The 20,515-nt window shown below is 34.4% G+C and overlaps 1 protein-coding gene across 1 annotated transcript in view; it reads right to left on the minus strand.

Moving 5' to 3' along the window:
- CAMKMT (calmodulin-lysine N-methyltransferase) overlaps positions 1–20,515 on the minus strand; it is a 222,601-nt gene that overhangs the window by 6,133 nt on the left and 195,953 nt on the right. Inside the window, exons 8-10 of the mRNA XM_082757387.1 lie at positions 15,300–15,374; positions 8,293–8,356; positions 1,958–2,089 (exon numbers count right to left, since the gene is read on the minus strand). Coding sequence (XP_082613513.1) covers positions 1,958–2,089; positions 8,293–8,356; positions 15,300–15,374 — 271 coding nt within the window. The remainder of the gene's footprint in view (positions 1–1,957; positions 2,090–8,292; positions 8,357–15,299; positions 15,375–20,515) is intronic.

The raw sequence follows: 20,515 nt of genomic DNA on the forward strand, positions 1-20,515 counted from the left end.
AGAGGGAGAATTTCATCTCTTACCCTTCATGTAATTCCTCAGCAAAATGCCCTTCTTTCAGAAGCATTTTGTACTTAAATACCATAGTGCTAGCAAGAGATAGGTGTTGGGCTATTGATGCCTTTTATGACACACAATCTTTTAGAAGGTAGACTGTCATATAAAAAGAAAGTCTTTCAAAATATAGAATAGTTTGGACCTTTATCTTCCCCACCCTTGAAGATGTTGCTGTTTTTAAATAAATAAGAAAATAAACAAAAAGCTGTTCATGATTGCATCAGGTGTCATGAGAAAGCATGTATGTTAGACTGCACAGCAGTGCATGTTTGGGATTTTCTTTCCTCAAGCCTAAAGGAGGCTGGGGGAGGAGGAGCAACAAACAACACCATCGCAGATGTGATGACAGGGAAGAAAAGACATTCCCAGACTGGATTTAAACTAATGAAGCTGGGCATTATCATCTCCTAGTATGTGTCCATCCTACTTTTCACAGCTTCTGCTCAAAAATACTGCAGTAAAACGATCAGCATTTCCATAGCTACCTAATTTAAAGCTACTTCAGATATGTCTTCACTGGGTCACCACAATAATGACTGCAGTGGACACATAACCAGAGGAAGACAAAATAGATTTGTTTTCTAAGCAAAATAAACTACTCTATCATTTTAGACCCATCTCTTGGATCAAGATAACAACTATTACTCCTGCATTTCACTGCTGCAGAGTTGATTTGGATGCAGTGGATAATGAAAGAGAAATACTACCGTGAAAAAACATAATCAAAATCATGTCCCTTTTCAGGTGGAGGCAGATAAACAAAAACATTACATTGGGCCTTACATTTATATAATTTTATATGATAGAAAGTAAGGTGGTAGAAGAACAATGACTGAAATTTATTTGGTTTTAGTGTGAGCAGACTCAGGACTACCTGAACAATAAAATGTACATATGTGTAGGTAGTTTTGATGGGAGTCTTTGAAGTATAAAATTACGTGATGAAATAAATATTTGTTCCATACAACATCATATGTGTGTATATATATATCTATAAAGCATAATATGATTTCTATTCAACGGTGTTGCTAAACAGGAAAAAAATGCATTTTATTTCAATTCTGAACATGTCTACATTTTCAAAGACCAATTCTTAGAAAATTGCAAGAGGTTATGTCTATATAGACATAAGGCCACATGGACCTACAATAGCGGATTTCTTTTTGGCATGAAATAGAGATCTCAGAATTGCAAGTAATAAATATGATTTTGATAAGCACTCCCATGCAGGAACATAAGAAATTCCTAAAAAGTTTTCTGTGAAGCACCTTCCTCTTCATGTCCTGTATTACTCTATACTTATAAATAATAAAAAAAGAGACTGATAACAGTAGCTTTATGTAAGCAAGCTTAGAAATCATGCTCAGATAAGTGCTTTTGACCTAAATCTTGTAGCGCCTCGATCTGACATATAACCCCACAACTGTGAAATTCTGTATGAGATTTAGCAGTTTGAAGCTGCCAACTGACCCAGCCATAAAGCAGCCAGAGATAAGGATTTAAGGTACGATATGATACAATTAGACATTCACCTCCTATTTATTTCAGTCTATTTCAGTATTTAACCTACTTAAAAGTAGCAAGGTTTTTATTAAAATGTAAATGCTAGTGTGCCATATATTTATAGGCAGCTAACAACAAGAAAAAAAGGACTCTCATAAATTAGATTCCTATGAATGAAAAGGATAAACAGAAGATGCTTCTGCAAAACTCTTCTAGACGTGCAGAGATAAAGGATGGTTCTACCACACAAAATAATCAGATACAAAAATAGCTGTTCAGAAACAGCACACCTAAGGAGTACTTTAATCAAACATTTAGGTTACCTGCCAAAAGGACCATGATCTCTTCAAAATGCAATGCGGATTAAAGTGTTATCTAACACAAGCAGAAAACTAACCTTGGAGTGGAAGTTCGAAATGTGTTCATCATAATTTTCATGTCTTTGGATAGAGAAACCAGCTTTTTCAGCTAGATTGCAAAACTGGTTTAAAGTATTCCCTCTGAGTGGAGCAAACACCATTGCTTTTCCCTGGAACGGTAAAAAGAGAATTTATACATTTTTAAAACTGGAAGGGAACCACATATAGTATACACCTGACTAAGCTTTTAATATACTCAGGCTGCAAAAGTTAATTGTTCTCTTGGTAGAACACTAAAATATGATAATATAAATCATTGTTCAAAATATGCAATATTTCTGTGACTAAACGAAAGCAAAACAGAAATAAATAAAAAAAAAATATTTTCTTCAGAGATCTGCCAACTGCAATACATCTGCTCCTTTTCATATAATAGCAGTGGCTACAGATTACCAAAATAAAACATAGAAAAGGCATACAAACTATATGCTCAATGCAAAACCAATTTGTTAGTTCATTACAACACAAAGACTGTAAATAATGATTTTCTTTTTTTAATCTCACACATAGAAGAGTACCCCCCATTTGATGTTAGTGGAATTACAACAGTGTAAAACAAGGCAAAATGGAAGGCAAATGAGACCCATTCATTAATTTTTTTAATGATATTTTAAACTACCTGAGTAGTGCAACTGAATTTGACCTTAATTTGTCAAATTGCATTTAAAGCACGACTTAATATTCTTGCATAGTAATTTTGGATCTTTCAAGACGATCAGATGATCAAGATGACACCCAGGCAATATTTTATGGTCCATTAGATAATATTTTGTTCATCCTTCTGTATTTAAGAAAACAAAAATGCTTGTACCTTGAACTGATACATTTTAGACACCCTGGGGAAAGTATTAGCCCAAAACCTAACCGACTTCATACACCACCTCTTAAAATATTATTTTCAAAATTAATTCTAATTGGCTGAGTATTATGTTCTGTCACATGGAATGAAAACTGGTTTTGAAGAGCTGAAAACAAAGGTTAATAACAACAAACAACATATCACATTGAGGGCAGCCACAAAGTTTACTGTGAGTCCTTTTATTTAACTTCTATATTAATGAGAAGACTAGTCTTTTAGTAACTACGACTAATCTGTGAGGTGCTGTAATCAACTAATAAAAATATTTTTAGGGGTCTGACAAAGTTATAAAAATGACACTGTAGAGGAATATTTTGCTTAAGAAAATGAAATTTTTGTATCAGAAGAAATCATATGAAAGAATGTCAGTAGGAATTTTGGGAACTTTTAGTGCTGATACAGATACTTGGTGAGGAGTATAGGTAATGAATATGTGTGCTACAGCTCTTGCACCCATACACTGAGACAACACTCACTGAGGTAGCAAGAAAAATTCAGTCAGTACCTATGATACGTATGTGTACTTAAAAGACTGCAGTCATTAATACCATACTACTGTATTTATTCTCAAAATGTCTCTGTGAGATAGAAAAATACTGTTATTCTCACCTCTCTCATGGAAAATTTAAGCACAAAGCAGACCAAGGAAAACATTCAAGGCAACTCATTCCTCTTCATTAGTGTAACTGTAACATAAATTTTGTGGCTAAACATGAGGTGCAAAAGGGTGTAACTCCCACCAAAGGCACTGGAATTGCTTATGTAAATGTTAGGACTGAATATAGGTTCAGGATGAAAAACATTAAACACAGGAAATTCACAATCAGTGTAAAATGTACGCCGTAACTTCCCTTACATCCTTGGCATGCTTTGTCAACAGCAAAAGTGGGCAGCTAAGGGAGCCCAAGTCAAGGGTCCTTCTCCTTCTGCTGCCATCTCATACTTCCTAGAATGCTGTTCTGCATAAGAAGGATGCTGTCCTGGCATAAGAAGGATGAGGCTTCCATGGAGTCCTTCATTTTCATGAGCAACTTCACAGAGCTCACTGTAATGGGAAATGTACAGCCCAGGGCTTTTACTGACCACACAGTTCACTTGGGGATTTCAGGAATGGCTGAACTTTCTGAATTTCTGTGGGAAGCAAGCCCAATGTCAGCCACTGTTCCAGCAGCTTCAAGGAGGAAATAGGGCTCATACACCACCACCACCACCACCACTCTTACAGGTTTCAGTCTGGAGTCAGCAGACTATGCATTCGTTACTTCTCCCAGTGTAGACTAATTACTTAAAATTCATTTTGAGAGAAATACAGCACAATAGAATGTAACAGGGTATGAAACATCTCTTAACACCGGACTGATAATCTTGAAATAACTTCAGAAAAGGGAAATGATCTTATTTATAAATCACGACACCACTCCTTCTCATCTGTTCATTAGTTGGTGTAAAAAGTCATTCCTCATTTGAATTTAATGCACATCGAAAACACTTGAGGATCTTAACACTGCTGTTAAAAAGAAACAAAAAAACAAAAAAAACAAAAAAAACAACTGACAGGTAGTGTGGAGGTACTGTGGTCAATTCTAGTCTAATATAATTTGTGTTTAAAATACTTCCTGGTCAACTGTTTGATCTGTACAGTTCTTCTACTTGTTTTAGGGCTGTTTTCACATTTCTAATTTTAAAATCTTTTTCATTTCTTGGTTGTGTACGATAACAAAATTAGACCAGTGTCCTGGATCTACAATTGATGGACTATGCTAAGTTTATTTAATTCAATGTCTGTAATTTCAAAATGCCTCCTGTTTTAGGGTGATGTTTCATGTTCACAGTGACCTTCCCTCACCTGGGAAAATACTTCCAGTAAACTTGTGAAGAAAACCCAGGGGAAAATGTCTATTTCAGTTACAACATTGTGAATTGTCACTAAAATGCTGCAGTAAAGTAATGGGACAGATGTTGAGATTTTAGACATGACTATGACTGCCTTTACTCATCAATCATTATTAAATCCAGCCTTATTTGATGGTCTAATAACATCTGATTGACTTCATTGGGATTTTGAATGGATAAGCCACAGAATAAAAATCGTCATTAAATAAAAAAATTACATTTTTATTATGGAAATACACAAATAAGCAACAGTTCATTCTGAGACTAAAACTAAAATCATATTTTAATGATAGGAAAAACTAAATGATAGTAAAATTAAATGTACGTAAATAAAGTAGCTTGCTTATAAGAGGAATAATATACTGCCAATTAAGATGAATTTGTTGGATGCAAAATTTCAGTGCCTAATTCTAGGAATTAGTTACAGGTGACATTTGCCTTTGTAACAAATTCAGATAAGAAATTCCAACCCCTAGTAATTTCAAAAGCTGCTCATTTCTGCCTGCATGAATTTATTGTCCTCTCTTTCTCTGCCAGAACTGCCCAAGAAGCCATACTATGAATCAGATGACTGAAATGACCAGAATCTGCATTTCCAGGAAAATAAAAAGTTACTGATGACACATGATTCTGTGACATTCTGATGCCATAAGGACTCTATTAGCCCCAAATAAATAACTACAAATAACATCCTTGATGAAAAAGGAAATGCCAATGATAATTTTTCATAAAGAACAGTAAGAATAGATAATTTCTGCTGCATTTCTCCTTCAAGACTGCTTTATAAGATACCTAATATCTTCTACTTACTCCACTTTTTCTTACAGTTCTCTGGCCTATTATTTTCCCTGAACTCTTCTATTCTAGTTGTACCTAAGTTGTATCCTATTTACACTTGAAAGATACCTTACGTCTAGATGTCTCTAACTTGTTCCTTTATCCATTTGCCAAAATATTACTATTAATGAAATGTGACTTCAATATTTGAGACAAATTAATTCATGTAGAAGAGTGAACTTCACCAAAGTAGTTTATGACTTATCTTGAGCATAAACTAATGCCCATAAACAAATCTTAATAATTACAGCTGACAAATGACTTCACTATTAGTTTATTTTTCCTTTAAAGTCTGAAGTATAGTGTCATTTAATAAAGGTTCCTCTGATGTTATGCTTGGATTTAAACAGAGTAACAAAGAACAGGAAAAACAATAACTATTATGTGTGATTACGTCTTCTCTTGGGTTCTCAAATGAGCATATGAAGGACATGGGTCTTTCAAACTATGACAGCATATGCTTGATGGTATCTCTATTCAACGTGCTTTTTTTTTTTTTTGGAGAAAAGAGCTTATTTAAGATGTCCATACTCCCAACTTCTACCTCATACAATCATTTGCTTTCCACCTAGATATGAATTATTATTATTTTTAAGGCCATACATGCCATAACTGGATATCCATCCATATGGCTATGCACAAACTGGATTATGCAAATGACTTTAGGTATAAAATACAGTTTGGTTCAAAACTCTGGAACAGATGATGGGAACAAGTGGCAAGGAGCAGGAATTTCTTAAACTAACTTTTCTGATGAAAGAAAGGAATCATGGTCTAAAATGCATAGAAAATATGTACAGTCTGTACTATTAATCATAGCTTGCAGAAGTAAGCCAGACTGGGAAGACAAGACTTAAAAATCTATTTCCCTTTACTGTATCTACTCTCACAAAGAATTATAGCTCGTGTGCCCTGAAAACTAAGGCACATTCTGAATTTGAATTAGCTGACCGGAGTTAAGCAACAAAGTCAAGTCGGTTTTAGTTTAAAGTCAGATCAACAATTTCTAGACTGTCTGTACATTTGAGCTCTGACACTATTTAAAATTTAGGCTTCCTTACCCTCACTGTGTTTTAATTCAAATCCTCCACTTGGGTTAATCAGCCCAGGTAAAGAATGCACGTATCTGTGCATATACATACATCTGCATGCACACATGCTTTCGCCAACTGGTGGGAGACAAAGCAGCTGGTAGCTATTATTCCACTCCAGCTAAAGGCTCTAGAGAAGTCACAGTTACCAGGGTACCTCTTATACACTTCCTGCCACTCACATCCTTTTCCCAAAACATCCTTTCATGGAACCAGTTACAGTGGCCAAGATACCTGGTCAACTGGGTGAGGGCACTGCTCTGGGCTGAAAGAAAACATTTTTTACATTTTTTTAAATTGAGATCGGCTTTGTGTTCCAGATCACCAAAATTATTGCATGCTGGCAGGTGATGTTTATGAATATTATTTTTGTGTAAAACACAAAAGTCAGAATGTATCAAACTGGGCAGGAGCTCCCTAACTGCCATTGCTGCCATCGACAAAAATATCTGGGTAACCTTTCCCCAGGGTGGCTACATTTCTCCTGTCTGTCTGGCAGCCTTGATCCACATCTCATTAAAATCATTCAGTCTTAAGTAACTTGCCTTAAGTCACTCAGGAAAGTCTATGATAGAACCAAGAATAGAAACCTTATCACTCTTAGCAAAGAATGGGATTACTTACATGACTAAAATGACTCAGTTTCTTAAGTCTTTGCATGTTTGAGTATTCTATTCTTTTTACAGAGAAAAACTCTTGTACAAAAAGTAAAATGAAATTCTTAAGTAAAGTTTGGAGAACGCACTGCTAACATGAATACTTCTGTGCAGAGATGGAAAGTTTTCCATACTGAAAGGTTTGTATGGTAAGCTTGAAAGGTAGAGTTCCTGTTTCAAATTATTTTTTTTTACACAACTACTTTACATGTTTTCTCATATTCTTCTTTTGATCTCTTTCTTCTTCTTTTTTTTTTTTTTAATATTGAGATTCATGATTATTTGTTGGTTAGAAATACATGCATATGACAACTTGTTTTTGCCTATAAGTCTCTCAGATTTATTTGAATAGATTTATTAAAAAATAATAATAATTTTTTATTAAATTTATTGGATTGAGATCTGTGACACTGAAGAAGAATGTAGCATTTTAATAAGCTATGTTCAAAAATAGAAAAAATGTAAACACAGGCCTTACTCCATGGAAAAAGAAGTTTTAAGCTACAATATATGCATAAGGGGTTTATTCATTTCATACAAACAGAAATGAAAAGAAAAAATATTCTTTCATAATAAATAAATACACAATGACAAAGGTTACAACTGAAGGGATTACAAATGACAGAAGCCAACATAAAAACTTTCAATATTGTACTTTTACTTTAATATGAAGACATTATTATCAAAGGAAAATACTCGAGAAACGCTTTGATAAAAATAATCTCACGCTATCTTTGAAGCGGTTTCATTTATTTTACTACCCACTGTGTTCCTTATCAGAAGGCCAAGTATAAGAAGTTTCCTAGTTTATGATTAGGAAAGAATCTGATAGATTAGAAGACTCAATTGAAGTTGGACATAATAAGTATTAAAGTATTACATGACATTAATCCTGCCATTCCATTACTCTCTCAATCATTGTGCACAGACTAATTATTCTGAAGCCAGTGTTCAGGAGAAAATAGAAACATACTTACACTGGGTTGGAGTAATCTCTTTATTGCATCAACAAGGCTAGCTCTGTACTGGTCCAGAAACAGGCTGACATTGAGAAGAGAACAGAATCCAGATTAAAATGGGTTTTCAATTCTAATGATACTAATGCAGATAAGTACAAGGCTAATTACATGTGTTTACACAATGCTGTAAAAGAGAAACCATGGTCTATACTTCTGGCCAATTCAGATACTTTGCAATAAATAATAATAATAAAAAAATATATGCAAAAAATAGGTAAAGCCTGAAGCAAATATTATTTAAACCAAAGCTAATCAGCATGAAACAAAGCTATCAGCATGAAACAGACCTTAATATTGCTGATATTCACAGATCACATATGATAGCTATTAAAATACTACCCTATCAGAATTCAGGATCAATATACAAAGTTAACATATTAAATGCCTTTTTTACAAGGAAGGGAGGAATTTTTAGAAGTATTTTCGATTGTATTTCAGGTGCTCCTATTAAGAGTAATTTTCCCCCTTCCCTTTGTAACTGTGGCATTAATTCATTATTATGTATTATGTGTATTTGTTCCATCTATATGTCTATCTACTCATGTAAAGATTTACAAGCCCCTGCCTTCTCTCTTTTTCCTTCAAAAGCTATTCAAATACAATGACACAGATTGTACAGAGTTGTCCTCCCTCAAGAGTGAAACACTTCATCTCCAGCATGGGTCCTGCACTGACAGCAGCAAAGTCAATTTTTCCATGCAATGTTGCCAAGATGCTCAGCCCTATTTTGGTATGATTACCTCATGATCTGAGGGGATAATTCATTCTTCATGCCCCTCAGTACCTTAATGTATAAACTAATACCAGCAACCCGGGTGCCAATCACTCTTGACTAGGTATTTGTGGACATGCAGTTACTGTGGATGAGAGTGCATTTACAACGTTTAGTGAACAACCATCAGATAGCAAGTGATGCCTTTCAGTCCTTACTACGATGGGCTGCATTTATATTGGTAATTCAGATAAGAAAGACTCTCTATCAAGCAGGCCACAAATAATGTGATTCTTTCTTCATTATTTTTCCATGTTTTCTTTGTAACAAAACTACTTTCCAGTCTGTGTCAAGCTCAAGTTCCACACTAGAAGAATTTTGTCCATTCTTTATGATGCTTTTCTGCAACCTGCATTCCCTTTTTCTCAAACATTTCTTTCTGAAGTGGGTGATTTATTTTCCTGGTTTTAGATTTTTAAAAGCATATAAAGAATATATGAAACCACTGAAGAGAAAAAAGTGGTCTGCACACACACCACACACCAGTCATTAAGAACAAAATATGTGTGGATACTTAGCTAAGGACACTCCACAGATACCGATGAGAACACAATATCAAGTAGCATAGGGTCAAGCAGCTGTATAAGTACTTTTCCTACTTGGGGAAAAAAAACAAAACCTATGAGAAGACTTGTCAGCAACCAAATTTCATCAGTAAAAGCTGGCAGAACCCCAGATTATGGTAAGACTGGCTATCCATACATTTCATAAAGAACATTCTGTGTAGAAATATGACATTATGAATTTCTTCAATAAAATATTGAAGTACTGGCTAATAATCCCTCTAACTGATAGCCTGCCCAAAAGGAAATTTAAATTTTAGTACAATGGCTGCTCCTCAACCTCAATTAATCTTACTGGAAGAATTGAACAAATGTTTGTTTAAATTTAATTCATTGAAACTGCAGCTGATCTCTCTAATGTCTCCTGGGAGCTTTAATCACATTTGCCTCAGGTAGATCCCTATACAGATAGGTACCATAAGACACTACTTCACGAGGAACTTAGCCACCTGCAGAAGAGGTGGAATATACTGCATGAGTCGTCTCCAAATAGAATATCTAAAATTAATTAATTTTATTCAACATGAAACACACACGTGTGCACACGTTTAAGACTTGCTGAGATCTTGTGTAGACAAGATTACATTCCAAATATATGAGGAAATTATTATATTGTTATTTCTGAAAGCAGTGTAGTGGAAACACAATTTTATTTTATTTTGCAAGTGCTAAAATTCATTTTTCATGGACCTTGATACCATTTGGACTATGAGAGAAAAATACCATTTGGACTACCATGAGACAGGGGCACAACTGCTGCTGCCAATCTTGTTCTATTATGATGGAAGTTTTTCATCAGAAACTGAGTGTCCAAGAAATCCTAATATTCAGATGACATGACAACTTCAAGGATACCTTTTCTGCCTGATTCCCACTTGATATTTTGGTGGTACAGGTGACAGACTCAGCTCTGCCACATCCTCTGACCAGAGGTAGCATGGATGACTGGAAGCAACATTAGTGCAACTCAGCATTTACAGGGAGTTGCTCTATCCTCTATCTTCCCTCTGAGTCAGAAAATGCCTTAAAAATCGTGAAGAAGTAGTCAGATGATCTGTGAGGCAGACAGGTTCAGCATAGGATTTGGCCCATAGAAGGAGGTTTAGTCACACAATTTCTCTTACCACTAGAATTTGTGTGATTAAATATTAATATAGCATACAGAAAATGTACCCCTTAGAAAATCCTTTAAAAGTTCATTGAAATTACATAGTATACCACTCTAAATCATTCTCACTTTCCTTCACATACCACAGTTCAAATTTGGCCTGGCTTACTTTGGTGGTTTCCATATTTGTTTCTATATTTTTTTTCTATAAAAAATTTATTTATTTTTTCTATTAAAAATATCTCACATTTATGTAGCAAGGAATGCAGAACATGGTTTATTGGCTTTTTTTTTAGGCAGTGTTGTTAACTGAAATCTAGATGAACAGGCAGGTAACTTTGCCAACTTTCTCCTTTTCTTCCCTTCTTCCTTTCTTCCTTCCTTGCTTCCTTTCTCACTATCTACTTATTTACTTAAAATTATCATTAAAGCCACATGAAAGTTTACACCTAGATTGTATGGAAGTAACAGTAAGCCACAATGTAACAAAATAAATAAAACAGTTGATTCTCACTTCATTTCATGCTGTTTTGTCCTACTGTCTTGTGCTTTGCAACAATGGGCATATGATTACATTTTATAGGCTGTGATGTGAACTTATTTTCCTTTTTAAATATTTTGCATTTCTTTTTTAAATATTTTGCAATTGGTAAAAGAGTTTAGTTTACAGGTGTACATCAGACATGAATACATTCAGACGTTCATGTATAGTGCCTAGTGCATACAGCCATTTATATTTTTGTTCATCTTCAACTACTTGGCTAACATAAATTGAAAAAGAACTTACTTCTATATTATCAGATTCCAGTGCACTTAAAAGTGTGGGCAAGAAATCAGGCTTAAAATATTAAATTTAAATAGAGGAAGAACAGAAATCTTACCGCATTCATGCAGACAGATTTCCTTATTTTAAATGAAATATTAACAATGACAAAATGGACATAATTGCACATATGTAAAGAATATTTTAAATTCAGTTCTGCATACCTGGTGAATTCACAACTATCCATGACTTCAACAAGAATCTTAGCAGTGAAAGTAATGTGGGACAGGACTGCCAGCTTCAGCTGTGCAAATCCTTACATGTGTGCCAAACTTTAAGAATATGATCAGTCTAATTAAATAAATGTGTTTACAAAGTGATATGAGGATTTAGACCATATTCTGTTTCTATGTTAAAATTATATGTTTTAAAACTTGGTTTGTAAGAACCTGAAAAGCAAAGATTTTTCTGCTAGATCACACATAACATCCTTGACTATCTTCTTGGATTAAAGATCTCAGCAACTATTTTCTGAATCTATTTGTCTTAATACAAAAAAATAATCAGAAATCTGAGGCTCTCAAGAGCTTTGGATAGGTCTCATTTGCGGTCCGCCCATGCAGACACCCATTATTTCTTCCTTTCACTCATTCTTACTTTTACATGTCCAGCACCTGCATGACTTTGCACCCTCAAATGCAGGTCAAATGAAAGTCCAAAACTCTGGCATCCTCACCTGGCCTTGAAACAGCCCCTCAAAACAGCCCCCAGGTGGGCACATATGTTTTAAAAATTCCATTATTTCAGTAATTTCTTCCAGTGTGTCCTTCTTCCAGGTGTGGCCTTGCCAATATTTTATTTTCCTTATTTTTTATCTCATAGTTGACATTTTACAAGTTATTTCGGAACTGCTGAACCATGAAACTATTTTTATTGTCAAAATCCTGAATGGTTAAATAACGACTAGCTTTCACAGTTTGCCTCTTATTTATTTTATAATCTAGTTGAGCTACTAAATTTAGGTGTTAACTAATAGACTGTCTGTTCTGGGAAATAACTTATTTTCCACTCCTGCACACAAGGTTTATTAAAGTCTGACTGTAAATATATGAATATAAACATATCACTGCTTGTTGTAATCATGTACATTTTTACTTGAACCTCCATGTGGATTTGGAATATGTTTATGAATAGAGCTTGTTTTCATGTAAATGGGATCAAGCAGTACTACTGGTTAGCTATTCAGAGAATCAGACAATATCACCCTTGCTGGAAATACTTCAATAAAATTTATCCATGTACCTAATATTTGAACTCAGATTTTTTGCTTTATAGTTCCCTGTTCTAATCCCAGATTTTATTGACTGACAATGAGCTATATGGTGGTGTTAAACTAAATGCAATCTATTCTATCTGTTTTTATCACTGCATACTTCAGGTTTCAGCTAAGGAGCTGTAAGAAAAGAGATTTCTTTTCCTCCTCAATGACAGCCCAAAAAATTCAGAAAGCAAAAATCCTGCCAAGAGTTCTCAAGCCAATTCTATATCTCGAAGAGAAATACATGAAAATGAAAAGTAGATTCGAGTTTGATAAAGCATGGAACATTTTTTTTCATCCTTTTCATGTATCATAAAAATCTAGTGTCCGTAAATAAAAGATTTTTAAAAGAAGCAAACAATAATGGGATTTCATGCTTATTAAACTATATATATGGGCCCTTAGAATAGGAAAATAGAGACAATTTGTGAATAAAAACATGTACTTTAATCTAATCTGCACATTTCTGTTTATTTTTTAGAAATCTATAAATATTTATACACTTACCTGAATCTTTAGTGCCTCAAAATAAATATACAAAATGCAGGGATTGAAAATGCATGATATATTTTACCTGTCATGTATGATTCTTTGTTTCCTAATGAAACTATACTATTTCCAAACAGACTGGGAGGAGTATTAGGCAAGAATATTACTGGGGAAAAATAAAACAAAACAAAACAAAACAAAAAAACCCTTAAGTCTTGCTCTGCTGTACTCACAGCACAAATAGGATGACATGGTGTATCAAGAATACAAGAGATGGCACAGCCAGGTTGTTTTGATATTTGCGTGAAGAACAAATTTAACTCTAAATCTCTTGGCAAGACCTTGCTTCACCCACATAATCTGGAGAACATCCATATGTGAGCCTTGTCTAAGCCTCCGAGAAGACTGCTGCCCTCCTGCTCATGTCCGCCAGCACTCTGATCTGACTTTCATACTTAATCTGATCTAATCCTGTCCAGCATTAACTTCATCTGTGCAATGAAACCTGGAGTATCCATTCTAATATTTGGTGAGGAAGGCATTTACTAAATTACTTGCTGAAATCATATGGTGTTGTTTAGCTCCTTATTTTAATCAGATGATGCATCTCTGAGGCACATTATCAGCGATTAGTTAGAAACCCTTCTCTGTCCTTTTTGGGAACAAAGAACTCTGAAATTAAATGCTAAGAGAAATGAGGCACTGTTGCATTCTGTAAACAAGCAGGTATTAGAAAAAGGAAAAAAGAGGACTAAATACACTTTCTTCAGTGCTATACAAAAATGGTAACTTCTGAAATCAGAATAGTTTGCTTAAATAGGAAAGCATCCAAAAAAAAAAAAAAAGAAAAAAAAAAAAAGCTTTAGAGGAATATTTTATTAGAAGCCACTTAAAAAGAACATTGTTTAAAAAGACAATAGACAGCTTTGCACTTCCCTTTGCCTTTTTCCTTTAACTATTTCTTACTAAGGTACAGAAACCTGCTGAACTGAGCTGTCCTAGGAAGTTCTTGTTTTCAGAATTTGGTCTCTTACAATAGCTAAGTGCAACAAAATATAAACAGCTTTTTCTGCTTTGGACATTTAAAGGGTCAACAGGAAATACTCCTGATGGAAAGATAGACTTATTTAAAAATATCTACTCTCCTAAATTAAGCCTGCACATCTCTTTTTACACTTTCTTTATTTACATTATGCAAATAATAAATACTTTGCCATATAAAAAGTTCACATGCCATCTAGTGAAGTATAGCACAATTCTACAAATTCAGTCTCAAAAATTGTGTGTGTCAATAATCAAACCTATCTGCATAAATTATTAAACAATACATTGTACTGCAACATGTATTTACCTTTTCATAAAATAAATGCTGTACTCAGATATTTTTAATAAGAATTCTCTTACAATTAACATGTACCATCATAAAAAATAAAAAGCCTATTTCTACAAATACTGCTGTCAAACTGATTTAAGAAACAGAATGTGATGGGGAGAAAAGGGTTTTGAAATCTTTTTTCCCTCGGACAGATTTTCCAGGGAGCAAAAAATATATCCCCTTATATCAATAGTCAGATCTTTCCTAAGAAGTAAGCTAATTGAGCTGTTTGTGTTGATAAACTCCCTTTTCTCCAGACTGTTCCTCACTGAGCCATAATTATTTGCAATTTGCCTAAGTCGTCCATTTACTGATACGTCAAGCATGAAACAGAGGCAATTCCAGAAAATGGAAATGCTTCTCAAAATCAATCTTTGGGAAATAATGTGGTAGAAGTTACTGTGTGATAGAAGACTACCTTATAACTGTCACATGGAGATGAATATTAATTTGTTGAGGTTAAGGTGGCTTTGTGCTTCATTTGTTGACTTTGCTTAGCCATCAGCAAGCAGCACAGTACAATTACTCCAGCAAAGCTATTTTTCTAACATGAGTTTTATGATTTTTATGTACTTACCAGTCTGCACACATAACAATGTCAAAATGTCCTTCCAGTTGAGAGACATCTGTCTCATTATCCCATCGTAAAATGCTAGAGGAAAAAAAGATTTAAAAAAAAAAAAAAAAAAAGAAGAAGAAGAGAAAAGGAAAAAGGACTTACATTTATTATCTTGAGATTTTAAAAGTATTAATTCTTATGTGACACAGAAGTGTTTTTAAAAGTATACATTTGTTAATTTCAAAGATGAATATAAAAGTATTGTTCTGTACATTTTTTAGGTTTTAAATCTCAAAGATAAAGAGCCCCCTTTTTATTATATCAGAAGGGCAATCCACACAGGTTCTTGTGAGTGGATCACCAACAAACATTCATTTCTGAGTTAGTGGCACCTGTACAGCCTCCGATTTTTACCCCTTAACACCACTGCATGAGGAAGTGAAGCCCGAGTACTGACAATCTGAGTGAAATACAAATCTGCAGACCAGATGTGAATTCATGGATCTCCATTACATCTGGCAGGCGAGCCGGTCGTGTTTCTCATTGATGAAGTGAGCATTCACTTGGGCTCAGGGGAGGAGGGACAGGGCAAAAGAATGCCAAGCTTAACACCAGTGCCAGCAATGTCGCCTCAGGCAAGCTTAAAAATACAGCAGTGCTGACTCTGTCAACACCTATTCTCTCATAGGTGATAAGTTATTTAATTCTAAGATACCTAGTAACAGGCAAAAATGCACATATGTGCAAAGTTCTTCTTTGTTTATAAATGCTGCCAATTTATGTAGTTGCCATGAAGAATTTCATTGCTTGACTCCCTGTTAAAAAATAGCAAACCAGTGTTGGAATTTACTGCATACTTAAAATATCATTACCTCAAAGATTTGAAGCTGCATTTCTATTCCTAGGCTACTTAAAAATAAAATAAAATAAAACCCACCCTTCTTTTTCATTTCCCAGTTATTTATATTAGAAAGTAGATAAATATTTATGGGAAAAGCACTTGTGGGGGAAGGGTCTAATCTGATCTTGTCAGGTTGTGCATGCTTATCTCAGTTTTGTATGAGTCTTGACCAAATAGACCCTTTAGTCTTCCCACAGCTATAATCTACTTCTGGTTAAAAGCCATCTCCATTCACATACTACTCCCAATATTTAACCGAGGATCAGTTATAATATGTTCGTTCAAAAATGTTCCCTAAGTATGCAGGAAAAAAACGGAAATTTTTTTACTTTGTCTGTACTATATGCAAAATGTTGGTAAACATACAGATTGATAGAAATAGACCCACAGAGAATTAAGGTAGTAGCACATGCCTGTTTATATGCACAGACAAAATTTGAGGGTTAATGCTTTTAAAAGATAGAAATTACGAAAGGAGAGGCCCAATGGGTTGGGAAAGCTTCGATTATGTGGGTCTCAGTGTATCTAAACAGATTTGGACTAATTAGCCCATTTGCCCTCCCGGAATTTACTGTGACAATCCAAAGAGAGAAAAGAGTAGATTAATTTAATTTTTCCTCCTCAAATTGAAAGTATTTCAGATTTTAGAAGCCTAGGTAGCTTTGCACACTGGCACGCAGCAGGCATCCAGTAGTGGAAAGTGACAAAGGAGAGTTCTCACTCTCAGCTGCTGGCTGCCTGCTGGCTACCAGTGGCTTTTTCAACCCTGTTTCCGTGGAAACTTAGGTTAGAATGGTGAAAATTAGGTAAAGGTAAGTTTTGTGGGTTTAAAGCACGCACTCTAATATTTTAAGAATCCTGAAGCAGAACTGGAAATTGGTAGATGAACTGTGAGCCTTAAAAGGCCACCTTTGGTTCTCATTGCTACAGAAACAGAGATCTGATCGGTACCACTATAGGGATTTGAATTATGATTTTTTAACCAGGCACAAAGGACATGGTGCAGATAGCCAAAAGCTCAGAAACCATAATGCTGAGCAAAATCTGGAGTAGATGAGTTTCCAGGAGCATGAGCAGTGGTGCGAAGTGACTGTCATGTACACTGCTACAAGGAGAGAGCTCAGGGCCCCACATCCAGCCTTAAGCTAGTTTTCCACCATTTTCCTGATCTGACATCAGGATTGGTGTTGGTCTCTCGTTCCATTACAGCTGTATTCCTGAACAGACGTATTCCTGAACAGACAATAACTATACAGAGGCCAGTGATAAATTTGCACACAAGATTTTCAAATTCAACTCACTCAGGATGTATGTACATTTATGGGAAGGACACAACTACCAGCTATATATATATTTACCCTCACTATCTTTAGACAAGTTCAAGTATGACCAGTAAGTGAAGCACATCTAGGGTACATGAAGCTGCAACTTCAGAAATTGTTTATGTAGTTAACTCTGGGTTACCTTATCTATACTGTTGTATGTTTAATGCTTACATGAATTTGCATGAAAACTAGCCATACATCTGCATCTGTACCTGTAAAGCAGACATGCCCCCACATATTAGGGAATCAGAAATAATTCTGCTCAGAATCAGCATTATTACATCATTAACACTGACGACAGAATCAGCCTTATACTGAATCTGAATCAATTATTTTCAATTTTAGGACTGATGAAAGTAGTAAATCAGAGTCAGGACATGTATAAATACATCAACTATCAATAAAATTTCCCATAATCTAAATACAATTCCGGAATCTGAAGTACAGCAAAATCCACTGGTATTGCAAAACCTCTGAGAAAAGTGAAGATGTGTGTATGCGTATCTAAATGCGTTTATCTATAGGTAGTAAGAGAGTAAGTAACCATACTTTTTCCAGGGATTATTGAGGATGTGACTCTTGGACTTTGTGGTCAGTCCTGAAATAAATTCTGAAGGAACCGTGAAGTAAGAGTTAACTGTATTTAAATTTAAAGAAAAACACAACTAGGAAACCCAGAAAAGTGTCAGCAACAGAAACCAAAAAATCTCAGTATTTATAAAGTTTCCTCTAAGAAAAGAAAAGAAAAGAAAAGAAAAGAAAAGAAAAGAAAAGAAAAGAAAAGAAAAGAAAAGAAAAGAAAAGAAAAGAAAAGAAAAGAAAAGAAAAGAAAAGAAAAGAAAAGAAAAGAAAAGAAAAGAAAAGAAAAGAAAAGAAAAGAAAAGAAAAGAAAAGAAAAGAAAAGAAAAGAAAAGAAAAGAAAAGAAAAGAAAAGAAAAGAAGAAAGAAAGAGAAACAATGCCATGCCACAAAATGTCTTTTCAGTTGCCAGTATTATGGTAATACTTGGTAATACTTTCCTCTTGTTCTTTTTCCAGATAGTAAATCACAAAATAGACTATTTTCAGAAATACGGAAATTCAGATTTTATTTAGTAGTTACTAAATAATGAATAAGAAGCAGGAATCAATATTAACATAAGGATCTTGGTGCCAAACAATTGGGAAGCATAAGCAGAAGATTTTTATTGGGTTGTTTTTTCAGTCTCTCTGAAGCCTTTGGGTGGTCATCATGAACACGTACATAAGAGCGAGAGTTCAAATTTGGACAGGAAAACAAAGTTCCTGAAGCTTCAGAATACTTGTTTTCCACTTTGCTTCCAGCAAAATAAGAAGTTTTAAAGCTATAATATTTTTATATCTCATATATAGAAGGTGCTACAGTACTAACAGATGAAATTATTTTCTAAGTTCAGAAAGTGTGCTTTTCACTCGATTTCTGTCTAAGCAACACCTTCAATTTTTTATTATTACTTTTTTAATAACATATTTAAGGTGTATAAAGTCCACTCCACATTTATTTTGTGCTGGCTTATTTAACTTTTATAACTTTAGTTTCATGAAATTGAAAACTAGCAATTTGTCTTCAGAAGAAAAGGGTCTGAAACCAATTGCAAATAGAAAATAGTTTGTGGGCTTTTTTGGCTATAACAAGAACATTAAAAAAATAAAACAGGATGTGAGGGAAAGACAATGGGAAATACAGTACTGTTAGTGTGTCTAGTGTTGTTAAGCCAAGCTGATGGTGACTAAAACTTGGTACTCACTAATGGCTGCTTTATGGCCTATATCAAATGAATTTAACCAGTTTTCAGAGGAAAAGTACCCACGTCACAAACCTATTACTATAATTAGCAATCTTGATGGCAGTCCTAGCAAAAAGGACAAGGACTGAAATGAGCTATAGAGAATGAACTATCCTCTCACATGCAGAGGTGGCTTTTCCAGGTCAGGGATAAAGCATACTATCAAAACAGTCTGAGAAAATATGTACTGATGCTTTAGTTTCCTACACTGTCAGTCTTACACCATTCCAAAGTTACTTTTTCATCCTGATCTATCTTTTAAATTACCAAGTAAGCCAGTGAATGTGATTAGGGTTAAGATAAAAAGAACTGTAATGATAATAGAACAAAAAGATCAACTAAGGAAATAGAGACTGAAAAAAAGAGCGTCCTTTCTTCATGTATTACCAGCTTACCCCAATGTCCTCTTGTATTTCAAAGAAGAAAGGAAAAAGAAAGAAAGAAAAAACAAACAAACAAACAAAAAAAAAAAACAAAAACAAAACAAAAAAAAAAAAAACAAAAAACAAAAAAAAAACCAAAAAAACAAAAAAAAACACAAAAAAAAAAGAAAATTGGCAAATGTCACAAAGGCGTTTACGGCAGCAAGACTGCACACTTTTCCTGTACAGTAATTCTAATTTATGGAGGACAGCCCAACAAATGCCAACACTTTTTCTTACACTAGTGAAGCATTGCAGCAATCTACAATAAAAGATATTACCTGATTTTACCAGGTTTTCCTTTCTCATACAAATCCCTCATTACTATTTTTATTCAACTTCTGTTATTCAATGGTTGTCTTCCCAGTGTGTCTAGGCAGGTAACTTACATAAGAAAACACAGGTTAAGTCTCAGATAATAGAAACTTGAAACATTTCCAAGTCCGTCTGAGATGTTTTTGAGATGAATGGCATAGGTTAGAGTACGTCTCAAGTTAGCAAAAGAGTTATTGTGCGAATAAAGACAAAAAATCAAAATTCAAAGAGAGGACAAAAGACACAAAAGCCTGCCTTGCTTCAGTACATATTAATAGTTGTAATAAAGATTTTTAAAAAAATTGCCCCAGTTAGCAGATGAGCAGCTACCAAGAACCCCTATCTACCCACCTCTTCTTTTCATATTTTAATTTAGGTTTCAGTTTTTGAAAAGCATTATCATTGGTATGTATACAGGTTCAGGTAAAAGATTTTGTCTGGGGATTTATATGACTTTTTCTATGACA

The sequence above is a fragment of the Aythya marila genome (genome assembly GCF_965140915.1).
Source record: "Aythya marila genome assembly, chromosome: 3".
NCBI classification, from domain to species: Eukaryota; Metazoa; Chordata; class Aves; order Anseriformes; family Anatidae; genus Aythya; species Aythya marila.